At 36.4% G+C, this 16,401-nt stretch overlaps 1 protein-coding gene across 11 annotated transcripts in view; it reads left to right on the top strand.

Moving 5' to 3' along the window:
* The window catches only part of BCAS3 (BCAS3 microtubule associated cell migration factor), a 494,723-nt gene that overhangs the window by 68,043 nt on the left and 410,279 nt on the right, over nucleotides 1-16,401 (top strand). For all 11 annotated transcript variants that reach the window (XM_037880509.2, XM_043531385.1, XM_037880505.2 and 8 more), the window contains exons 9-10: nucleotides 7,648-7,755; nucleotides 12,988-13,064. In XM_037880509.2, coding sequence (XP_037736437.1) covers nucleotides 7,648-7,755; nucleotides 12,988-13,064 — 185 coding nt within the window. The remainder of the gene's footprint in view (nucleotides 1-7,647; nucleotides 7,756-12,987; nucleotides 13,065-16,401) is intronic.

Raw genomic sequence — 16,401 nt, 5'->3', positions numbered from 1 at the left:
CCAGCATTGCTATGCTACATGTCCCTCTCTGTATCTGAAATTGTATCATCCTGAATTACATTACATCTAGCTCCATCTTCCCTTAATTATGCACCGAGTTACATTACATCTGCCTTGCTGTATGCTTGCAGGCGACTTCTTCCTTCATTCACTTAAGACAGATGATACACAAACAGCTTCTCCTTTTCTCTTATGGTCTCTTGGTTTAAACAGTCCTCTGGATTCCCAGGCATTAAGGTCAACTTCCTCTGATAGCTGTTTGTGGCAGGGTTTATTGATAGTGCTGAGATTGCAAAGAATTCCCCCAATACATTTGCTGGGAGGTGCTGGTCTTGAACTCTCCGAATGCTATACTTACTTTAATGAAACTCCTTTCTTTTTGTTCAAGAGTGCCTCTTTTGAATTAGTCTTCCTTCGGGATAGCTGTCTAACAATCGCTGTTATGCATTTGCTGATCTATGCTCTCCTCCACAATTCAGTCTGAGAAGTATTGGTAGCTTTCACTCCTCTTCTAGCTTTTAGAATCTGTGGCATTTAGTGAAGGGATATTTTGTAGCAACTGCAACTTTACTAGTTTTTTTTTTTTATACATCTGACATCTTTTTCTCACTTTTGTTCTCACCAAATCAGTCTTCTGTGGATTTGGTAGAGATCTTAATTTTGTGGGCTTCTCTTACTGATCTAATACAGTTTTTCTTGTACTTCGTTTCTGTCATTTCCACTCTTCTTCTAGTTTAATGTTCCTGACCTTTCCTCTGACCATAATCTTTCCTGTTCCTCATTGTCTTGATTTCTTAATAAAGAAAACATTTCTGTCTGCATTTACAATTTCCATTACGTTTTGCTTGATCAGAGCATGTTTTCTCTCATCAAGCGCCCTTGTTGTTGATCACTTATTTGTCCTGTTGACCTGACCTACTCTTATTTTTATAACTTTTGGTTCATTCTGTCATTACTGTTTTTAACCTCATTACCTTAAATTATTCACTCATTGGAAAAGGAAACTTTAGTATGCAAATGTAAAGTTACTAAGTACATCATGAAGGTAAGCTGTAACCTTGTTCGCAGGAATATTTTCAACTATTAGTATGTGGTTTCCAGAATAAAGTGATGGGAGGGGGCATGAGTTAATTTGCACAGTTATTGTACCATTACAACCCACTGCATCATTATAGTGTTTCTCAATGAAGATTCTATCCATTATAATGTAGGTTCGTCATCCCTACATGTGGGGATTATACAACATGTGCTATTGATACAACAGCTTCTGCTTGTTATTCCTTAGAGCTATCACTTGTATGTCTCGTCAGTGAGATTATGTATTATACATGCCCAGAGGCAAAATGAGCTGGCTAAATTTGTCAAAAATAGGAATGTAAAGTTAGGGTCCTAAATCCAGATTTTGACACTTGCCTGGATTATCAAAAGTGCTAGTTATCCAACAGTTCTCATTGACCTCAGCCTAACCTTTGCAATGACAGTACAATATTTAAAATAAAGGGAGATGATGGAAAATATGGATGGTCACGCTTGTGACATGAGAAAAAGCTTGTCCTTCTGAGCAGGTTATTTAAATCTTTTTGTGCACAAGATATGGCCTTATGTCAGGTCCTTTGGTCTTTTCTTAAAGACCATAAGATTTGCTGACCTTAAATTTTTTTCTATTCAGGTATAAAAATTAAGATTTCTCTTGGTGTTTTTAAACAGGTTGCTGCTGCATTAAGTTTTATAGCTATATAAATGTACTATATAATGGATGGTATATTTGCTATATGGTACGCTTGTGTGTGTACATTCATGTTTCCACTCAGAACTGCTACAAACTGAGTGACTCTCACGTTTTTAAGAAAACAGCCTGTGAATAAATGGTACCTGTATCATAATACACATGCGCAGATATATTCATTTGCCAACTGTACAAGGCATCAGTTAGAATTTTTTTTCTAATATCTCCACAGTGCAGTGACGAGTTGGGAAAACCAAATCAAAACAACCCAAGAGCCTTATGGAATTCTTACATTTTTTTTGCTAAGGGAAAACATTTTTAAGTGCTATTGGTGAATTTAGGGCTCTCAGTCTTGAGCGATTCATTTCATATCTTTTTATATTAAGCATCTATCTGGACAGCAAGGATACAATAAAAATATGGATCCTCCACCGGAATTATTTTTAGTATTATATTTCTGACAGACTTAAGAATATTACCACCCCAGGTAAGGAAAGCACAGTCTCCACATTCCTGTTTGAAGATTTCCATCTGTCTCCTTGTGTTACTTTACATAACTATCTTTGAGACACTGAATTATGATCAGTGTTCTTCTGACCAAGGAGAACTGGATGGGCTGTCATCTTTTGTCAGCTAGAGGGTTTCCTACTTATCTCAAACTTCACTTGTTTTATAGTCTTCTGGGGACATCAGCTTGTGTTGTCTTAATTAATCCAAAGTAGACCTTTAAATAACCAGTGTATTTTATGTTCACTGAGTAAGTAGAATAGGGAGCATACATGACCTGTTGGTGATTTTAGTGTTAATCTATTTCACAAAGAAAACACAGTGGAGTAATTTATTACCTTCTCAGTTTTGTGATGTGTTGCATTCCATGGGCTCCACAGCTTCGTGTTCTGGTTTTCAAGCAAAAGTTCTCAAATTCTTTTGAAAAAGATTGTTTCCATGCAGTCCGTGAGGTGAAGGTTTTAATTGTTGTTCCATTTCTGTGGTACAAATTTAAATGTGCTTCTGTTAATTATGTTAACATAATTGGTGTCACTTCAAACACTTTCAAGATTTGAGTGTGTATCTGTTTGGCCACTGGTTGCTTAGCAAAGACTATTCCTACATTAAATATTTTGTCTAAGGAAACTTTCCAAGATCCTTAGAGTCTCTGGTAAAGGATAATGTTTTGAATATTTATTGTTTATCCTCTTATATCTTATTGAACACACAATTTATTATTTTTAATATAAATATACTTAGAATATTAGTATTTTGTCTATATTAGTAATAACAGAGTCCAGTAGTAAAAGGATGTGCTTGGAGTAAGTGGTATGGAAGAAGGAGATTAATATTCTTAAATATCTTTACCTCTATAAGCCTGGATTCAAGGTCTAGCTTAAGTGCTTAGTGAAAAAGAGTTGGTGGGGCTAGATTTTCAGTAATTCCCAGAATCAGGGCCATATTTTCAGGAGAGCTTTGCCCCCATGTAAGCACCTAAATGAAGTGGCCAGATTTTCAGAAGTGCTCAGTATCCAAGTGGCCACTGAGTCCTTTTTTTTAGAAGGAAAAAAGGTGTGTTTTTGAGTTTGCTAACTCAGGTTAACTAATTCAAGGTAAAACCTTAGTGCAGACAAGGCAGTTTGTAGCTTTTACACAAATTAGCAAGTAAAGTAAACAATTTGGCTCCCCTGTAGACTTAACCCAACTTATTATGGGACAACTTAGTTGTTAACTGGTTGCTGAGCTCTTTTGAAAAGTTAGCCCAGAATCTTATATCTGGTCCTTAGTGCATCTCATAAGAGGGTGCACAGCTTCTTGTAGAATTAGATGCAAGATGGACTGGCCTAACAAAACTTTATAGATGTCTGGATTTCAGTAAATTGTCTAATATGGTTGTAACATAAAATTATAAATGTACCTGTAAATGTCTAAGCTGAGTCTTAGGATGGTAGGAAAGTACATGTCTATGTTAATGGTTTTTGTATATAAAATTTGGGTGTGATGTACAAAAACTGGCAGAATGCTTGCAGCCCTCGCTGACTTCAGTTGTTGCTGCTCCTGCTCAAAAATTCTGATGATTGGATCCAATATCTTCAGATTCTCATTGTTCTAAAATATTTGACATTTTCTGTATATTTTGGGGGTGTCGAAAGTAAATAGAAGATCATAGGAACAACTTGCCAGACCATGTGCAGCAGTGCAATAGTGGGTGAGAAGAAAGGTATGGTTTGCAAGAAAGCTTTGAATCAAAGCCTGGCGAAGTTCAGTGTACTTTTGATCCAAGCCACAGTTCTCTTGCAGCGTTAACCTTTCCTTTTAAACGTGATGCTGTTTGTTTTAGCCAAAGCTGCTTGCTAATCTACATGAACATTGGTAAAATGATATTGTCATGACCAACCAAGAGGTAGGCATCAAGTAAAAGAAGTAGAGAACAATTAGACATCTGGGAGATAGAGTACTTAGCACACCACGTTGTCAGCCTGAGGATCCGAGGGATATTAGAGATTGCGCTGTTTTTGTTCCAGACACTGCATGAGATTTTACCCATTCCTAAACACAGTTGTTATTTCTGCTAAGCCTGTATTACTAGACTCTAGGCTTGGACCTTAGCAGCAAATTATTTTGACTACTTTACCTAGTGCCTTTTAATGCTGAGAATCTCACTCATGATGATGTCCAAATGCCAAGTTTAATTATCAAGATTACAGGGTTGGTGTGCACACAAATTGCACAGCAATAACAAAAGGTGTGAATTAATAGTCTGACTTTACCTAAATCAACCTTAATCACTTCTGTTCTGTGCACAGACTTGCACCAAAATGGTTAAATTGGCTTTAGGAAGCAGATTTAGTTAAATCAAGGCAAGTTGGCAAATAGATCAGCACTTGCTTTCCAGCATCCTCTAGTAGTAATGGACTGCTAATTGAAGGTGACTGATTGTTGTGTCCCATCTTTTGGCCTTGTAAATGGTTGACACTGATGTACCCTCTCCTTTAATTATTAACGTAGGTATGTGCCTGGAGCAAATGATTCTTTCCGAAAGAATTTCTGTGGGAGTTAATTATGTGTTGCTGTTTTAAAAAATTTTTGTGTGCCTGTTGGTTTTCAACAGTATATGTGTATTTTGCATACCGCATTCTTGTTGGATTCTAGATAGGAAATGGGCTGTATTTGTGTCCCTAGTTCTCCAGAAAAATTCTTGAGCAGCCTAGGCCAAAACACAAGCAAGTATTGTGTCAGGAATTGTGTAAAATAAAGCAGATATACGGAAAAGGAAACACACTCTCTTTACCCATACTTAGTATGTTTATTCAGCTGGCAATTTGTGCTGCTTCATATTCGTTGACCTAGAAATAGCCATCATTTTAATGCACTCTTGGAGGAAAAAAAGGTGTTATAGAAGAAAACTGCCACATCAAAGCCTCTCTCCAGCTTGTAAAATGGTATCCACCACCACTACCCTTCTGATACTGTAACACTCGGCACTTTTTTTTATCTTCAGAAAGTTTGGCCTTTTATTAAGAAATGGCTGTAGAGTTTTATTTATAGTAAAATGATAAAAGCAACACACACTATTTGAAAAGATCAGTACTGTTTAAACAAGAGTCTACAATAAATGTAATGTGGGTTCTGCATGTCTATATGGCAGAAGTTGCTGTGTGATTCAACTGTTGCCATATAGTGTAATATGTATCCATTTAAGTAAGTGTTAGAGTGAAATCCTATGTAAATAGCTCGAACAAATTTAGAACTGCATACTTGTCAAGTGACCCGTATTTTGTGGGTCAGATCCGCTGTTCCGAAGTCTGACTTTGGGATCAGTGAAATTAAACACTTGGCTGACTGTGGCTGTACAGAAAAGGTTTGTGGCTGTTGAGGATATCATGGAATCAGTGTAATAATACCCTCTCCCTTTCCAAATACAGGAGGCTCACATTCATCCTTTTCCTTCCAAAAAGTCTTGGGACATATGTAGAATGTTGAAAGAGGACTCCATAATGACACTCTCTTCTTATTACTGGACCTTTGGCAGGTTTAAATACGTCCCTAAATAATTTGGAAAAACTTGTTTTGCCCCGTGAGAATTAGATTTAAATTAGTTTGAAAGTGAATATTTTTTTCTGCTGTTGTTTCACTTATATAACATACTCTTTCCTCTTCTTCAGCTTACCTTTCCACAAAGAACAGTTTGTTTTGTACAACTGAGGAAGGTTTCACTGTACTTAAAAGAAAATAAAAATATAAAAAAAATCCAAACTAAAAGATTTTATTTCTCTTAAAAATACCAATAACAACAACTTTGAATTTATGGATTAATGTTTTTTTGGAAATAAGCAAATTTATGAAATGCTGGGAAAGGGACCTCAGTGTTATTTATACTAAATTTATATTAAATTAAACTACAGGCATCTGTGCAAATCTTTAATTAAAAAAAAAAGGTTTCTGACACAAAGATAAATTTTGCTGAAATCATTTAATCATTGAACCAAAAAGGAGATGCTGTTGCTTGGCCTTTTGGCTAAGATCCAGTATAATAAGGTGGTCCAGAGGCATCGACACGGAGCACATCACGGGACACCGTCAGTACCAGGACGAGTAAACGAGACCGCCGGCCAGGGAAATAACCCGCTTCCTTCCCTGACGAACCAAGGGATGCACCCCACCCATGTACCTATTCGCTCCACCAATACTGATTTGGACTCTAAATACATTCTGTGGGTGGCATATCCAAGATCCCTTATTCACCCCAATCTGGGTCTCTGCGGTTATGTCCTAAGTATGTATTTTGTGAACCTTGCAACCGGTACTTGTAGTCTCTCATAACTCAAGCCTGACTCCAGATGTACAGTACCTTCCTTCTTAACTTGTGTAAACTTGATTTTAAACTTCAGCTTTAATAAATGTTTAATTACTGTGCTCTCTACCTAGCGATGACATCTTACATTTGCTATATCTGGGGGGGATTAACTTGAGATCATGTTATGACTTGTCTTGTCCTCCTTTCTGTATTTTCTAGTATGTTTGAAATGGGAGAAAAATCTTACCTTCAAGAGGAGAGATTTATTTGTGCAGAGAAATAAGTTGTGATGTGTTGTACTCTGCTTTTAGTGATACCTCTTTTGTAGCCTGTTTTATAGCTTATTACCGTAATATAAATAGCCTGTATTTTGTGTAACTTAATTTAAAAATGGTTACATTTTATAAAACTTGTTTTTAATTACACTGCAATTACAATGTAATTACATTGTGGTTATGCTTTTTGAAATCTGTAATTATCACTGCTGCTCATACCTGGTAAATTATTGAATTATTTATTATTGCCCATTTAGTTGCAAACTTGAAAGGAAAATAAGTTTGATGTTATCCATTTTTATACCTTTAACTAGAATATAACCTTATCACCAGAAAGTTAACTACATGCGTTGTGCTGAGAGCTAGTCATTGACAACAGATTGTACTGGATTGTGTAGAATTATAGGAAATGCCTTTCTTGAACACTGATGTTTCAGATCCTAGAAGTTCATTACTAGCCACACTATTGTAATAAAATCCAAAAGGGCTATAGGTAAAGGAGTCATTCAGTTTCTAATAATAATACAAAAGTCCGAAATGATTGAACAAAATATTCTGCAAACTGAACTTCCTCCCAAACCCAAGTCATATTCCTTTCCATCTCCCTTCATCTGCATATCCACACCCCTTCAGGCTATTCTTCTAGCTACTTTGTCAATTTTATTTTACAAAAGCCCAGAGTGTTGAGCTTCATTTGAATAGTCTTCACATACTTTTTACTACATCAGGCCTGGAGGGGCTAAGAAGGGGGAACAGAAGGACAAATCATGAGTAGTTGGGTTTTAATATTTATAAGACAATGGTTTAAAAGTGTTTTAAAATGTACAATATCTAAACTTCTGTTTCTGTGATTCTTTCAGCACAAGCCCACCTTATTGCTGTGTGGACCTTTACTCTTTGCGAACAGGAGAGATGGTCAAATCCATACAGTTCAAAACTCCTATTTATGATCTGCATTGCAACAAAAGGTAGACATTTTCCTTCATTCTCTCTATATGTTAACTTTTTTTTTTTTGCTGCATAGAAAACTCTAGTAACATGCATAATTTACATTTTATACATTGACTGGCTTTAGGATTATAAAATATCATGCAGGCATCTCAGTTCTGCCAGAAGTAGAGCTTGGGTTTTCCACTTTTCAAGGAATATTTTGACTTGAAGTAGGACAAAAATACTTCTATAGTGCCTTGCATATGACCATCTGCAAACACTTTACAGGTATGAACTGATTAAGCGTCACAATGCCTTAGTGTGTAGGAATGTCAAGTATCCTCATTTTCCTTTATGCGAATTGGGAATCTGGGGCAGAGTGCTGTTAAATCAATTAACATCTGTAAGTCAGTGTCTGAGTTGGCAGAACCCTTGTGTGTTGATACTCCAGTTCCCTGCTTTAACCACTAGTCCACGCTGCCTTCCTATACATAGAATATATATGAAGACATCGTATGTATTCTGAGTTGTATAAATAATAATTCTACTCCTTTGTGTTAGAAGGTGGGAACTAGATAAAGCAGTGTTTTTTGTCTGGAATAACAATACTTTGAATACCTAAATCCCGAAAGAGGATGGCTTAGAAATATATAATTATCAGGTCTGAAATACCATGATTCTCCAGAACCACAGGTTGAGATCCTGTCAGGGTTAACTCAGCCGTTTATATTTCTGAGGTAGATAAAACTGAATATCCTACACTGTGTTTTCAGACAAAAGACACAAAAAGTCCCAGGTCTATCTGTCTCTGCATGAGGATAGAAATGATTCCTTGGCACTTTTAATAAGAGATTTTGCTGTGATAACTTTTACCAAAATTTTCTTTTTTCCTATCCCCACTATTGTACTGCCTGCATGGATAGCTACTTCCCTCTACCTCATATTATTTATTTATTTATTAACACTTTTTTTTACAGCACTCTACATCCTTATATCTGAAGGTACTTTATAGAGGAAGGAACAGTGTCATTCCCATGTTACAGATGGAGAAACTCAGGCCTAGAGAAATTGTACATTTCATTGGTGCTATGGGTATAGTTTGTGATGTACCGTGGGATCCTTCAAGATGGAAGGTGCTATAGAAATGTAAAATGTAATTTTATTAAGAAATGCTCGAATTGAAAATATTTTGTACTGTGTTGATTTTAGCAGCATCATTTTAAATAGACTGAGGAATGGGGTGTGGTGCGAAGTGAGAACTGAGAAAGTTAGAGACGAGCAGGTGGCAACAGTCAGATTGATTTTGGATATTGTGTAAAGGAAGAAATGGCAGGATTGAATAACTGTCAGTTTTAAGGGGAGAGAGAATAGCAAACTACACTGAGAAGATGAGCCTGAAGGAAAAAGGAGATGATGATGAAATTATTAAAGGAATAAAAGAGTGGAGATTCTAAAGACCACTAAAAATGTTGTTAAAACACACACTTCTCTAGTATGGCACCATAGAGAATATCAGTGTCTAAATTAATCAAAGATGAATAGTTGAAGGAAACATTAGAATATAGAACAATTGAACAAACAAGTAATTTTCATAGCACAATAAAGTAATATAATTTGATGTTATAGTAGAATTAAAGGACTAAATAGTATGTTAGTGTTAACTATCCACAATGAAAGTCAATGGGACAGTATCAAATAACTAAGTTGAACTGAAGAAGTTAAACTAAGAATATAAAAGAAAATTTTCACAAAATAGGTCACTGTTCCTTTAACAGTCTGTCAGAAAGAGTTCAGTATGTATCTGTGCAACTGTCTCTTTAAAAATTTAAAGTTCCCTTGTGGACAGTGTGATGATAGTAAATCTTTCCAGTCTAGTCTTTTTTTTTTTTTTAGCAGAAGAAAAGTCCAATTGTAAAAACAGTCAAAAGGCAAAACATCATTCAAAGTCTCCCAACTATAAAAAAAAACAACACTCTCTCCAGGTGCTAATGTTTTTTTTTCCTAAGTGGTGAAAATGGAATAGCTACTTCAAAGTTGTGGGGCTGTATCAAGGGTAGTTGTTTTTCTGGAACATATCAGATTCTATTATCATCCAAGAAAAGTTCACTATTTCAGATTGAAAATGCTTGGAAAATGGCGAATTGAAGCCCTAATGGGGCATTAGCTACATTGCAGACTAATGCAGTGCAAAATTGAAGTTTTAAAATAAAATTTGAATAGAAGAAGAACAGAAAAGCATTCAGTATTCATATTTTTATATGCCAAAACCATCCACAATCTGTTAGGCACTATCCATACAGGAAAACACAGTCTCTGCCTCTAAGAGCAGAAGACAAAATATGAGACTGGTTGGGGAGAGTGTTGTGATCAAAACAAATACAATTTTTATATAAAGCTGCTCCCCGACTTATGCAATCATTCCATTCCGGAAAGCCTTGCGTAACTCGAATTTTGCATAAGTCGGAAACATATACCCAAATGTTATGCCAAAACAAAAGACAAACAACCCCCCCCCCCCAAAAAAAAAAAAACAAAAAAAAACCACCCTCCTATTTCTAGCTTACGGGACTTTTTCTGTAAGTGCGAATTTGCATAACTCGGGTCTTGCGTAACCTGGGGAGCGTCTGTACACTTTAAAAAACACTTTACACTGTACACTTTTAAAAAACAAAAACAAAACCCACTATACTTGACTACCTTTCAGTCTGTCCATTAACTGGCTAATTTCTTAGAGACCTCCTGGAAGAAGTTACATAAAACTGATACACTTCCTTTTTGTTTTCCTTTCCTATGATTTAAACAGTTGGAATTCATTTTGTTAAACTAAAAATAGTTGACCGTAAAAGCAATTAGGTTTGGGATAAAAATTAGTATTCATTTCAGACAAGACAAGTTGTAAATTGAGAAAAAAGAGGCTTTTATAACAGAAACACTCCTGAACCCCTGAACCACAATTTTCCTTCATGACATCGCCTGGGTAGATTGCACGTCCTGCCATTTGGCAACAGAATTCGTTTCAAAGCACACGCTTTTCTGTTTCAGCATTGTAATGGTAGGGATATGAAAGCCCCCCACAAAACCATCCGTGAGTTTCTCTTTTTCTGTCATCTGAAGCGGATGCAGAGCCCATTCTTTCCCTTGCTTCTGGATTTGTATTAGAATAGCTAGACTTCCTACCCTGATACAATAGTTCTAGAGTCTTTTATGCATGGAGGAAAGGATCCTAATCATCTGGAGCCAGGAGTTTCTTCTGAAGAAGTCCTCAGACTTATCAGAGAATGAGTCTAACCCTAGCCAGGGAAGTTCTCAAGTCCATCAGGACAGGAGTTCTTTGGATCTTTTGCCTATGAGTAGAGCAGCTAGATCTTCTTCTTCTCAAAAGGAGCACCCCAAACTCTTACAAGAAGTCTCTATGCTCTTAGAAGAAGAGGCAGCATAGGGGCAAACAAGCACACCATAACATGTGCTAATTCTCTGGAGCTAATAGAGGTTGATAAGAAAGTGGTTTGGATTATGTCCCAGCACAGACAGCCACCTTGGATCATAGGGATCCAAAAATGATAGAGCCTAGCTAGATCCAAGGTACTGAGATCCTTTGTTGGATCATATGACTTTGAGGTTGGGCCTAAGACACTTGGCTTGGCAGATCCAGGTTTCCCAGGTCCTTTGTGTGTGAAGGAAATGCTTGTGGACCCAGCATTCTCAAAATTGACTCTACAGAAGGGTTGGTTACAGTGGGCCCTTTGAATAGAAATGCAGCAACTGCACGTTGAGGGCCAAGGATTTTTTTGTGGAACGCCTTTTCCCAGAGTTGTTCTAGGATTGGATTCGAAAGGGATAGTGAGTGTGGAAAACAAATATTTTGGAGGCTTCCAGATACGTGGACTGATGTCTTCATCCATCCATGAAGTAATCCCAAGATCCCTCTTCCAAATTCTTGATTATGGTGGTCTCCGGTTTTTCATTCAAATACACTTTTTACAGCCAATATTTTTCCTAAGCTTCATGATCTTCTGGTTAAGCCAAGTTGCTACACATTTTGGACTTTAAGAGGACTGCTAGGCATGTTCCTGATAGGACAGACATTTTGAATGGTAATTGATAGAACAAACGTTATAGCATATATATATATGTACATAGTGCTGTCCGTTGTCAACTAAATAGTAACTACAGTGTTTCCAGCTTTTTGTAATAAGACAGTAACCAGATTTAACAGAACCATGTTGCTCCATTTGAGGAAGGATTGTATTAAACGTAGCAAATGGGTGATAAAGCTTACAAGCTCATGGGCTGGCACAGCTTCCCAGGCTGATGTTCCCTTTTGAAAATAAACGTGTAAATGGTTTCAGAGGCCCTTTGGGTTTAAATGGCCTAAATCTTCATTTTAAACTTTTAAAAATCTTATACTCTTTTTAAGCTTCACTTTTACGTCCTGTTGATCTGTAGAGTATACAATGTGCCAATGCCTAATCATTTGCCATATGGCTTTTGTTTTGCTTCAAATAGTGAACAGGTATTTAAATTTTGTGGGTGGGTGGCTATCTACATATGCTCTCCCCTCAAAATATATGGCCCTTTGTTTTAAGGCTCAAAAATGTAGGACAGTTAACGTTTTTGCCAGGCTACAAAATTTCTGTGTATTGGTATTTGCATTGTAAAGAACTGAAATTGTCAAAGGTAACTGGACAATAGCTGTCCCCTTGAATTTTTTTCATTGTCCTTGTATTTAGGATGCTGGTAATCACTGGAAGTGGTTTATTACATAAAGCCCATTTCTCTCATCTTTAATTCCATGGTTCTGTGCTTTCATATGGGAGAAAAAACACTGTTGGTATCTACTAACAGTAGTATTTACTACTAGTAGTTTGACAGATTTGCAATGAAATAAACAATGTGATTATTTCCATGGTAAAAGACTTCCTTTTAGATTAGTCTGTGTGCTGACTGTGGATTTGATTATGATTTGAGACACTAAGGGCAATGCAGGATCCTTGCAATTCCATTTTCTTTCTTTTCTAATGGACCTTTTATTACAGGAGGTATATCATAGATGCTGCACTACTCTGCATGGTATTTGTATACTTCCTGAAGAGCAGGTTATGTGGTGGGGATGAGACTGTCTTTAGTAACTGCCAGTTACTGGAGAACTGGCAGGTTGTTGCTCAAGAATTTAAATTGAGGGTCTTGAAACAATTACATTTTAAATATTGAATCTTAAGCCAACAGAATTAATGTTTCAAGTACACATGTTTTCATTTTTGTGTTTTTAGGATACTTGTTGTAGTCTTGCAAGAGAAAATTGCTGCCTTCGACAGCTGTACATTCACAAAAAAATTCTTCGTTACAAGTATGTATGATATTGGATTCAATTTCTCTGCTCTGGTGAATAGTTGTAGTCCCATAAAACAGACTTGGAGTTGTCAACAGAATCAAATTGCAAGTCAAAGAACCACATTGCAACAAATGTTGATCTCCTACAGCCTATTTCCCCCCCTCCCCTCCAAAATGCTAGGTATCTGCAACTCTCAGTGACTTTGTTTAGAGTTGCAAGTGCTCCATCGCCTCCAAGAATCAAGTTCCATTACTTCTGTGTATTTGTGTTTGTTTTGCATATTTGTCATCGTACCTAAACTCTCATTTGTAGTGAAAAGTACTTTTATTAACGATACTTCTATTGTTAGTTTGTTAAGTGCTACTCTGATTACTCTTGGTGCTCTGTGTTTTCTGCTGTACATTTTATGTTTCATCTACATTGGACTGAATGTGATAATTCCAATGGTCTGTCAATTTTTTTGGCTGTTCATTGTCTGTAGTACCAGATCTGTTTTTCCATTATTATTAATATTTTTATTGTGGTAGCCCCTAAAGGTTAATAAGATCAGGACCACATTGTGCTAGGAATGGGCATATCTGCCCACAGGTGTTGCTACCTACTGAATTAAGAAAAGGAGTACTTGTGGCACCTTAAAGACTAACAAATTTATTTGAGCATAAGCTTTCGTGAGCTACAGCTCACTTCATCGGATGCATTCAGTGCATTCAGCTGTAGCTCACGAAAGCTTATGCTCAAATAAATTTGTTAGTCTCTAAGGTGCCACAAGTCCTCCTTTTCTTTTTGTGGATACAGACTAACACAGCTACTACTCTGAAACCTACTGAATTAGTAACTTAGGCTGTTGGCTCAAGCTTGGAGAAGTTGATTGCTACTTGCATTTTTTTCCTGATATTGCTGGTGCCTTTTATGTCATTTTTAATTATCGTCCTTGATGGTTGATCCTAACTGATAAGCTACACCCCAGAAGATCTCTCTCCAGAAGCATCCCTGTGTCTGACACTGATATCTGTACTAGAATAATTCATAGCGTAGTTGGAAAGACAGGATATTTCTGCAGATGTGGTTCCTGATTTGTCTGTGGAGGTTGCTAAAAATGGTACATGGTATACTTGGTACGAAGACTGAGCATATCATGTATGTAACATTAAACTGTGTTTAGTCCCCAAAGTGAAATGTAATCTCTCCAAACTGTTGATAAAGAGTGCTTGTGTTTGTTCACTGGGATGGCCTCTTCAAATACTTGTTTACTGATGTTTCCAGCATCTGATTGGATCATAATTACACTAATGATGATGGTGTTCTGTGTTTAAAAGGAAAGCCTTAAAGTACGCTTGGAATTCAGATGGAAAAAATGCTTCCTTTTAAGTACTCATATAACAAACAAACAAACAAATCTCACTTCCCTTTATTAAAATATATCCAGATATTAGAACTGTTTCTTATTACTTTGAGGAAAAGTACCATTATGCGGTAATATTAAAGTTGCCAATAGGTGTCAGTTTCTCCCTACATGATGGACATAACAGGTTCCTAGCATTCACTAAATAGAACTTCATGGAAACAGGCTTTGAATTAAGGCTTTTGTTGTTGTTCCTTTTCATACCTTATAGAATCAAGGTACAACTTTAGCTTTGTTTTGCACAGGGGTTCAAAAATTGAAACTTTCCAGTAGGTGTTTTGGTAATTTCCACTTCCTTTTTTTAAAAAGATATTAAGTTCTGATTATTCTCAAGAGAAAACAGGAGTTGATGAAAATTTTTTTGTTTCCAAAAGTTAATAGACTGGTTGTATTAAACTACAAAAAAGTACTCCACAGTATTCAGCACAGGAACATCTCTATTCCTGATGTCAAAAAATAATGCAGCTGACAACAAAGACTGTTAGGTAATATTAAACCAAAACACTGATTTGATTGAAAAGTGCCTGAGAAAATAATGTTTTGATTCTAGAAAGAAAAAAATGAAGCAGCCAAAACCCCTGAATCCCTATCTAGTGGCTTCATTTTGATTTTTGATATTGTTGTATGTGCATACAGTATATACACACCTATTACCCACTTACATTATGGTTTCTTTATATTGAACTTGAATTTTTAAAACCATGACTGTATTTTTAATAAAAGGTAAGCTGGGGTGGGGATTTTGGTTATCCATTTTAAACCTACTGAATAAATAAGCTCTTATACTTTGCTGCTTTGCTCAAAACCAGAAATGTGATTATCTAGATTATTTAGTGTAGCTTGTAGCGGGGTTGGTCGTAGGATGTTAGAGAGACAAAGTGGGTGAAGTAATATCTTTTGTTGGACCAATTTCTGCTTGTCTCTCTCACCAACCGAAGTTGGTCCAATAAAAGATATCACCGCACCCAAATTGTCTCTAACTGAATTACTCGCTCATTAAGAACATGTGTGGCAGCAATTTGTCATATTTCAGCTTCAATTGTACTACAAAACTATAAATTATTTGGAAATGGCAAACATTACTAAGCCGTTGGATGCCCCAAACATTGCTTTAATTTTCACTGCATTTTCAGTACTGGAGTAGCAGGGCTATTTTGTCATGAAGAGTGGAGATAAAAATAAGAGCTGTGAATGTTTACTGAGCTATGGGAAATCAAAATTTTTGAAACCGCAGTACAAAAAGGATTTTTCTCCAAATGTAATTTATTTATAATAAATCCATTCTCCATACATTTTTAGCTTTTAATGTGAGATTCATAAAGTTTTTCACATCCTCTGTTCTAGCTGAATGGACCTTTTTGGTGCTCTGCTATTTGTTTATATACAGCAAGTTGAACTGAGAAATCTGAAATGGGACTTAGAAGCTCTTTTCTCTTAATGGTGAATATGCTGATTATAGCGGATATAGTGCCTTGCCATGTTTTAAGGCCACAGAACAGTTTCAGTTATAATCTTCAGTTTTCACATGCACTCAAGTCCCAGAACCATTTTTGGGCCTGACACTTTTGGCAGTTAGGTGTCTAAGTAACTTACCCCTTCATAAAATATCTAAACCACACTGTTAAATAAAAGACAACAGAAAACATGGCTAAAATTTTGGAACTTGCTTTGGAGAAAGTCCACAATGAGGACTAGCACCTTGGTTGGTTTGAGGGGAAAAATAAACATGTATTATTGGAAAATCACTAATGAGAATGCACAATGGGTATTTAAGAACATAATGAAGGCCTGCCTCCTTTTGGACATGACTGGACATTGTCCAGTCCTTTAATCAATGAAGGCTGAGTTAAGGATAACATACTGCTAAGATAATTTGGATGAGTGAGATTCACATTGAAAAGCACACAGCATAATCATTTACCAAAAAGACAAATAATTTACCCCAAAAAG

Source organism: Chelonia mydas, chromosome 17 (assembly GCF_015237465.2).
Source record: "Chelonia mydas isolate rCheMyd1 chromosome 17, rCheMyd1.pri.v2, whole genome shotgun sequence".
Taxonomy (NCBI): Eukaryota; Metazoa; Chordata; order Testudines; family Cheloniidae; genus Chelonia; species Chelonia mydas.
This window is presented reverse-complemented; position numbering and strand designations above follow the sequence as displayed.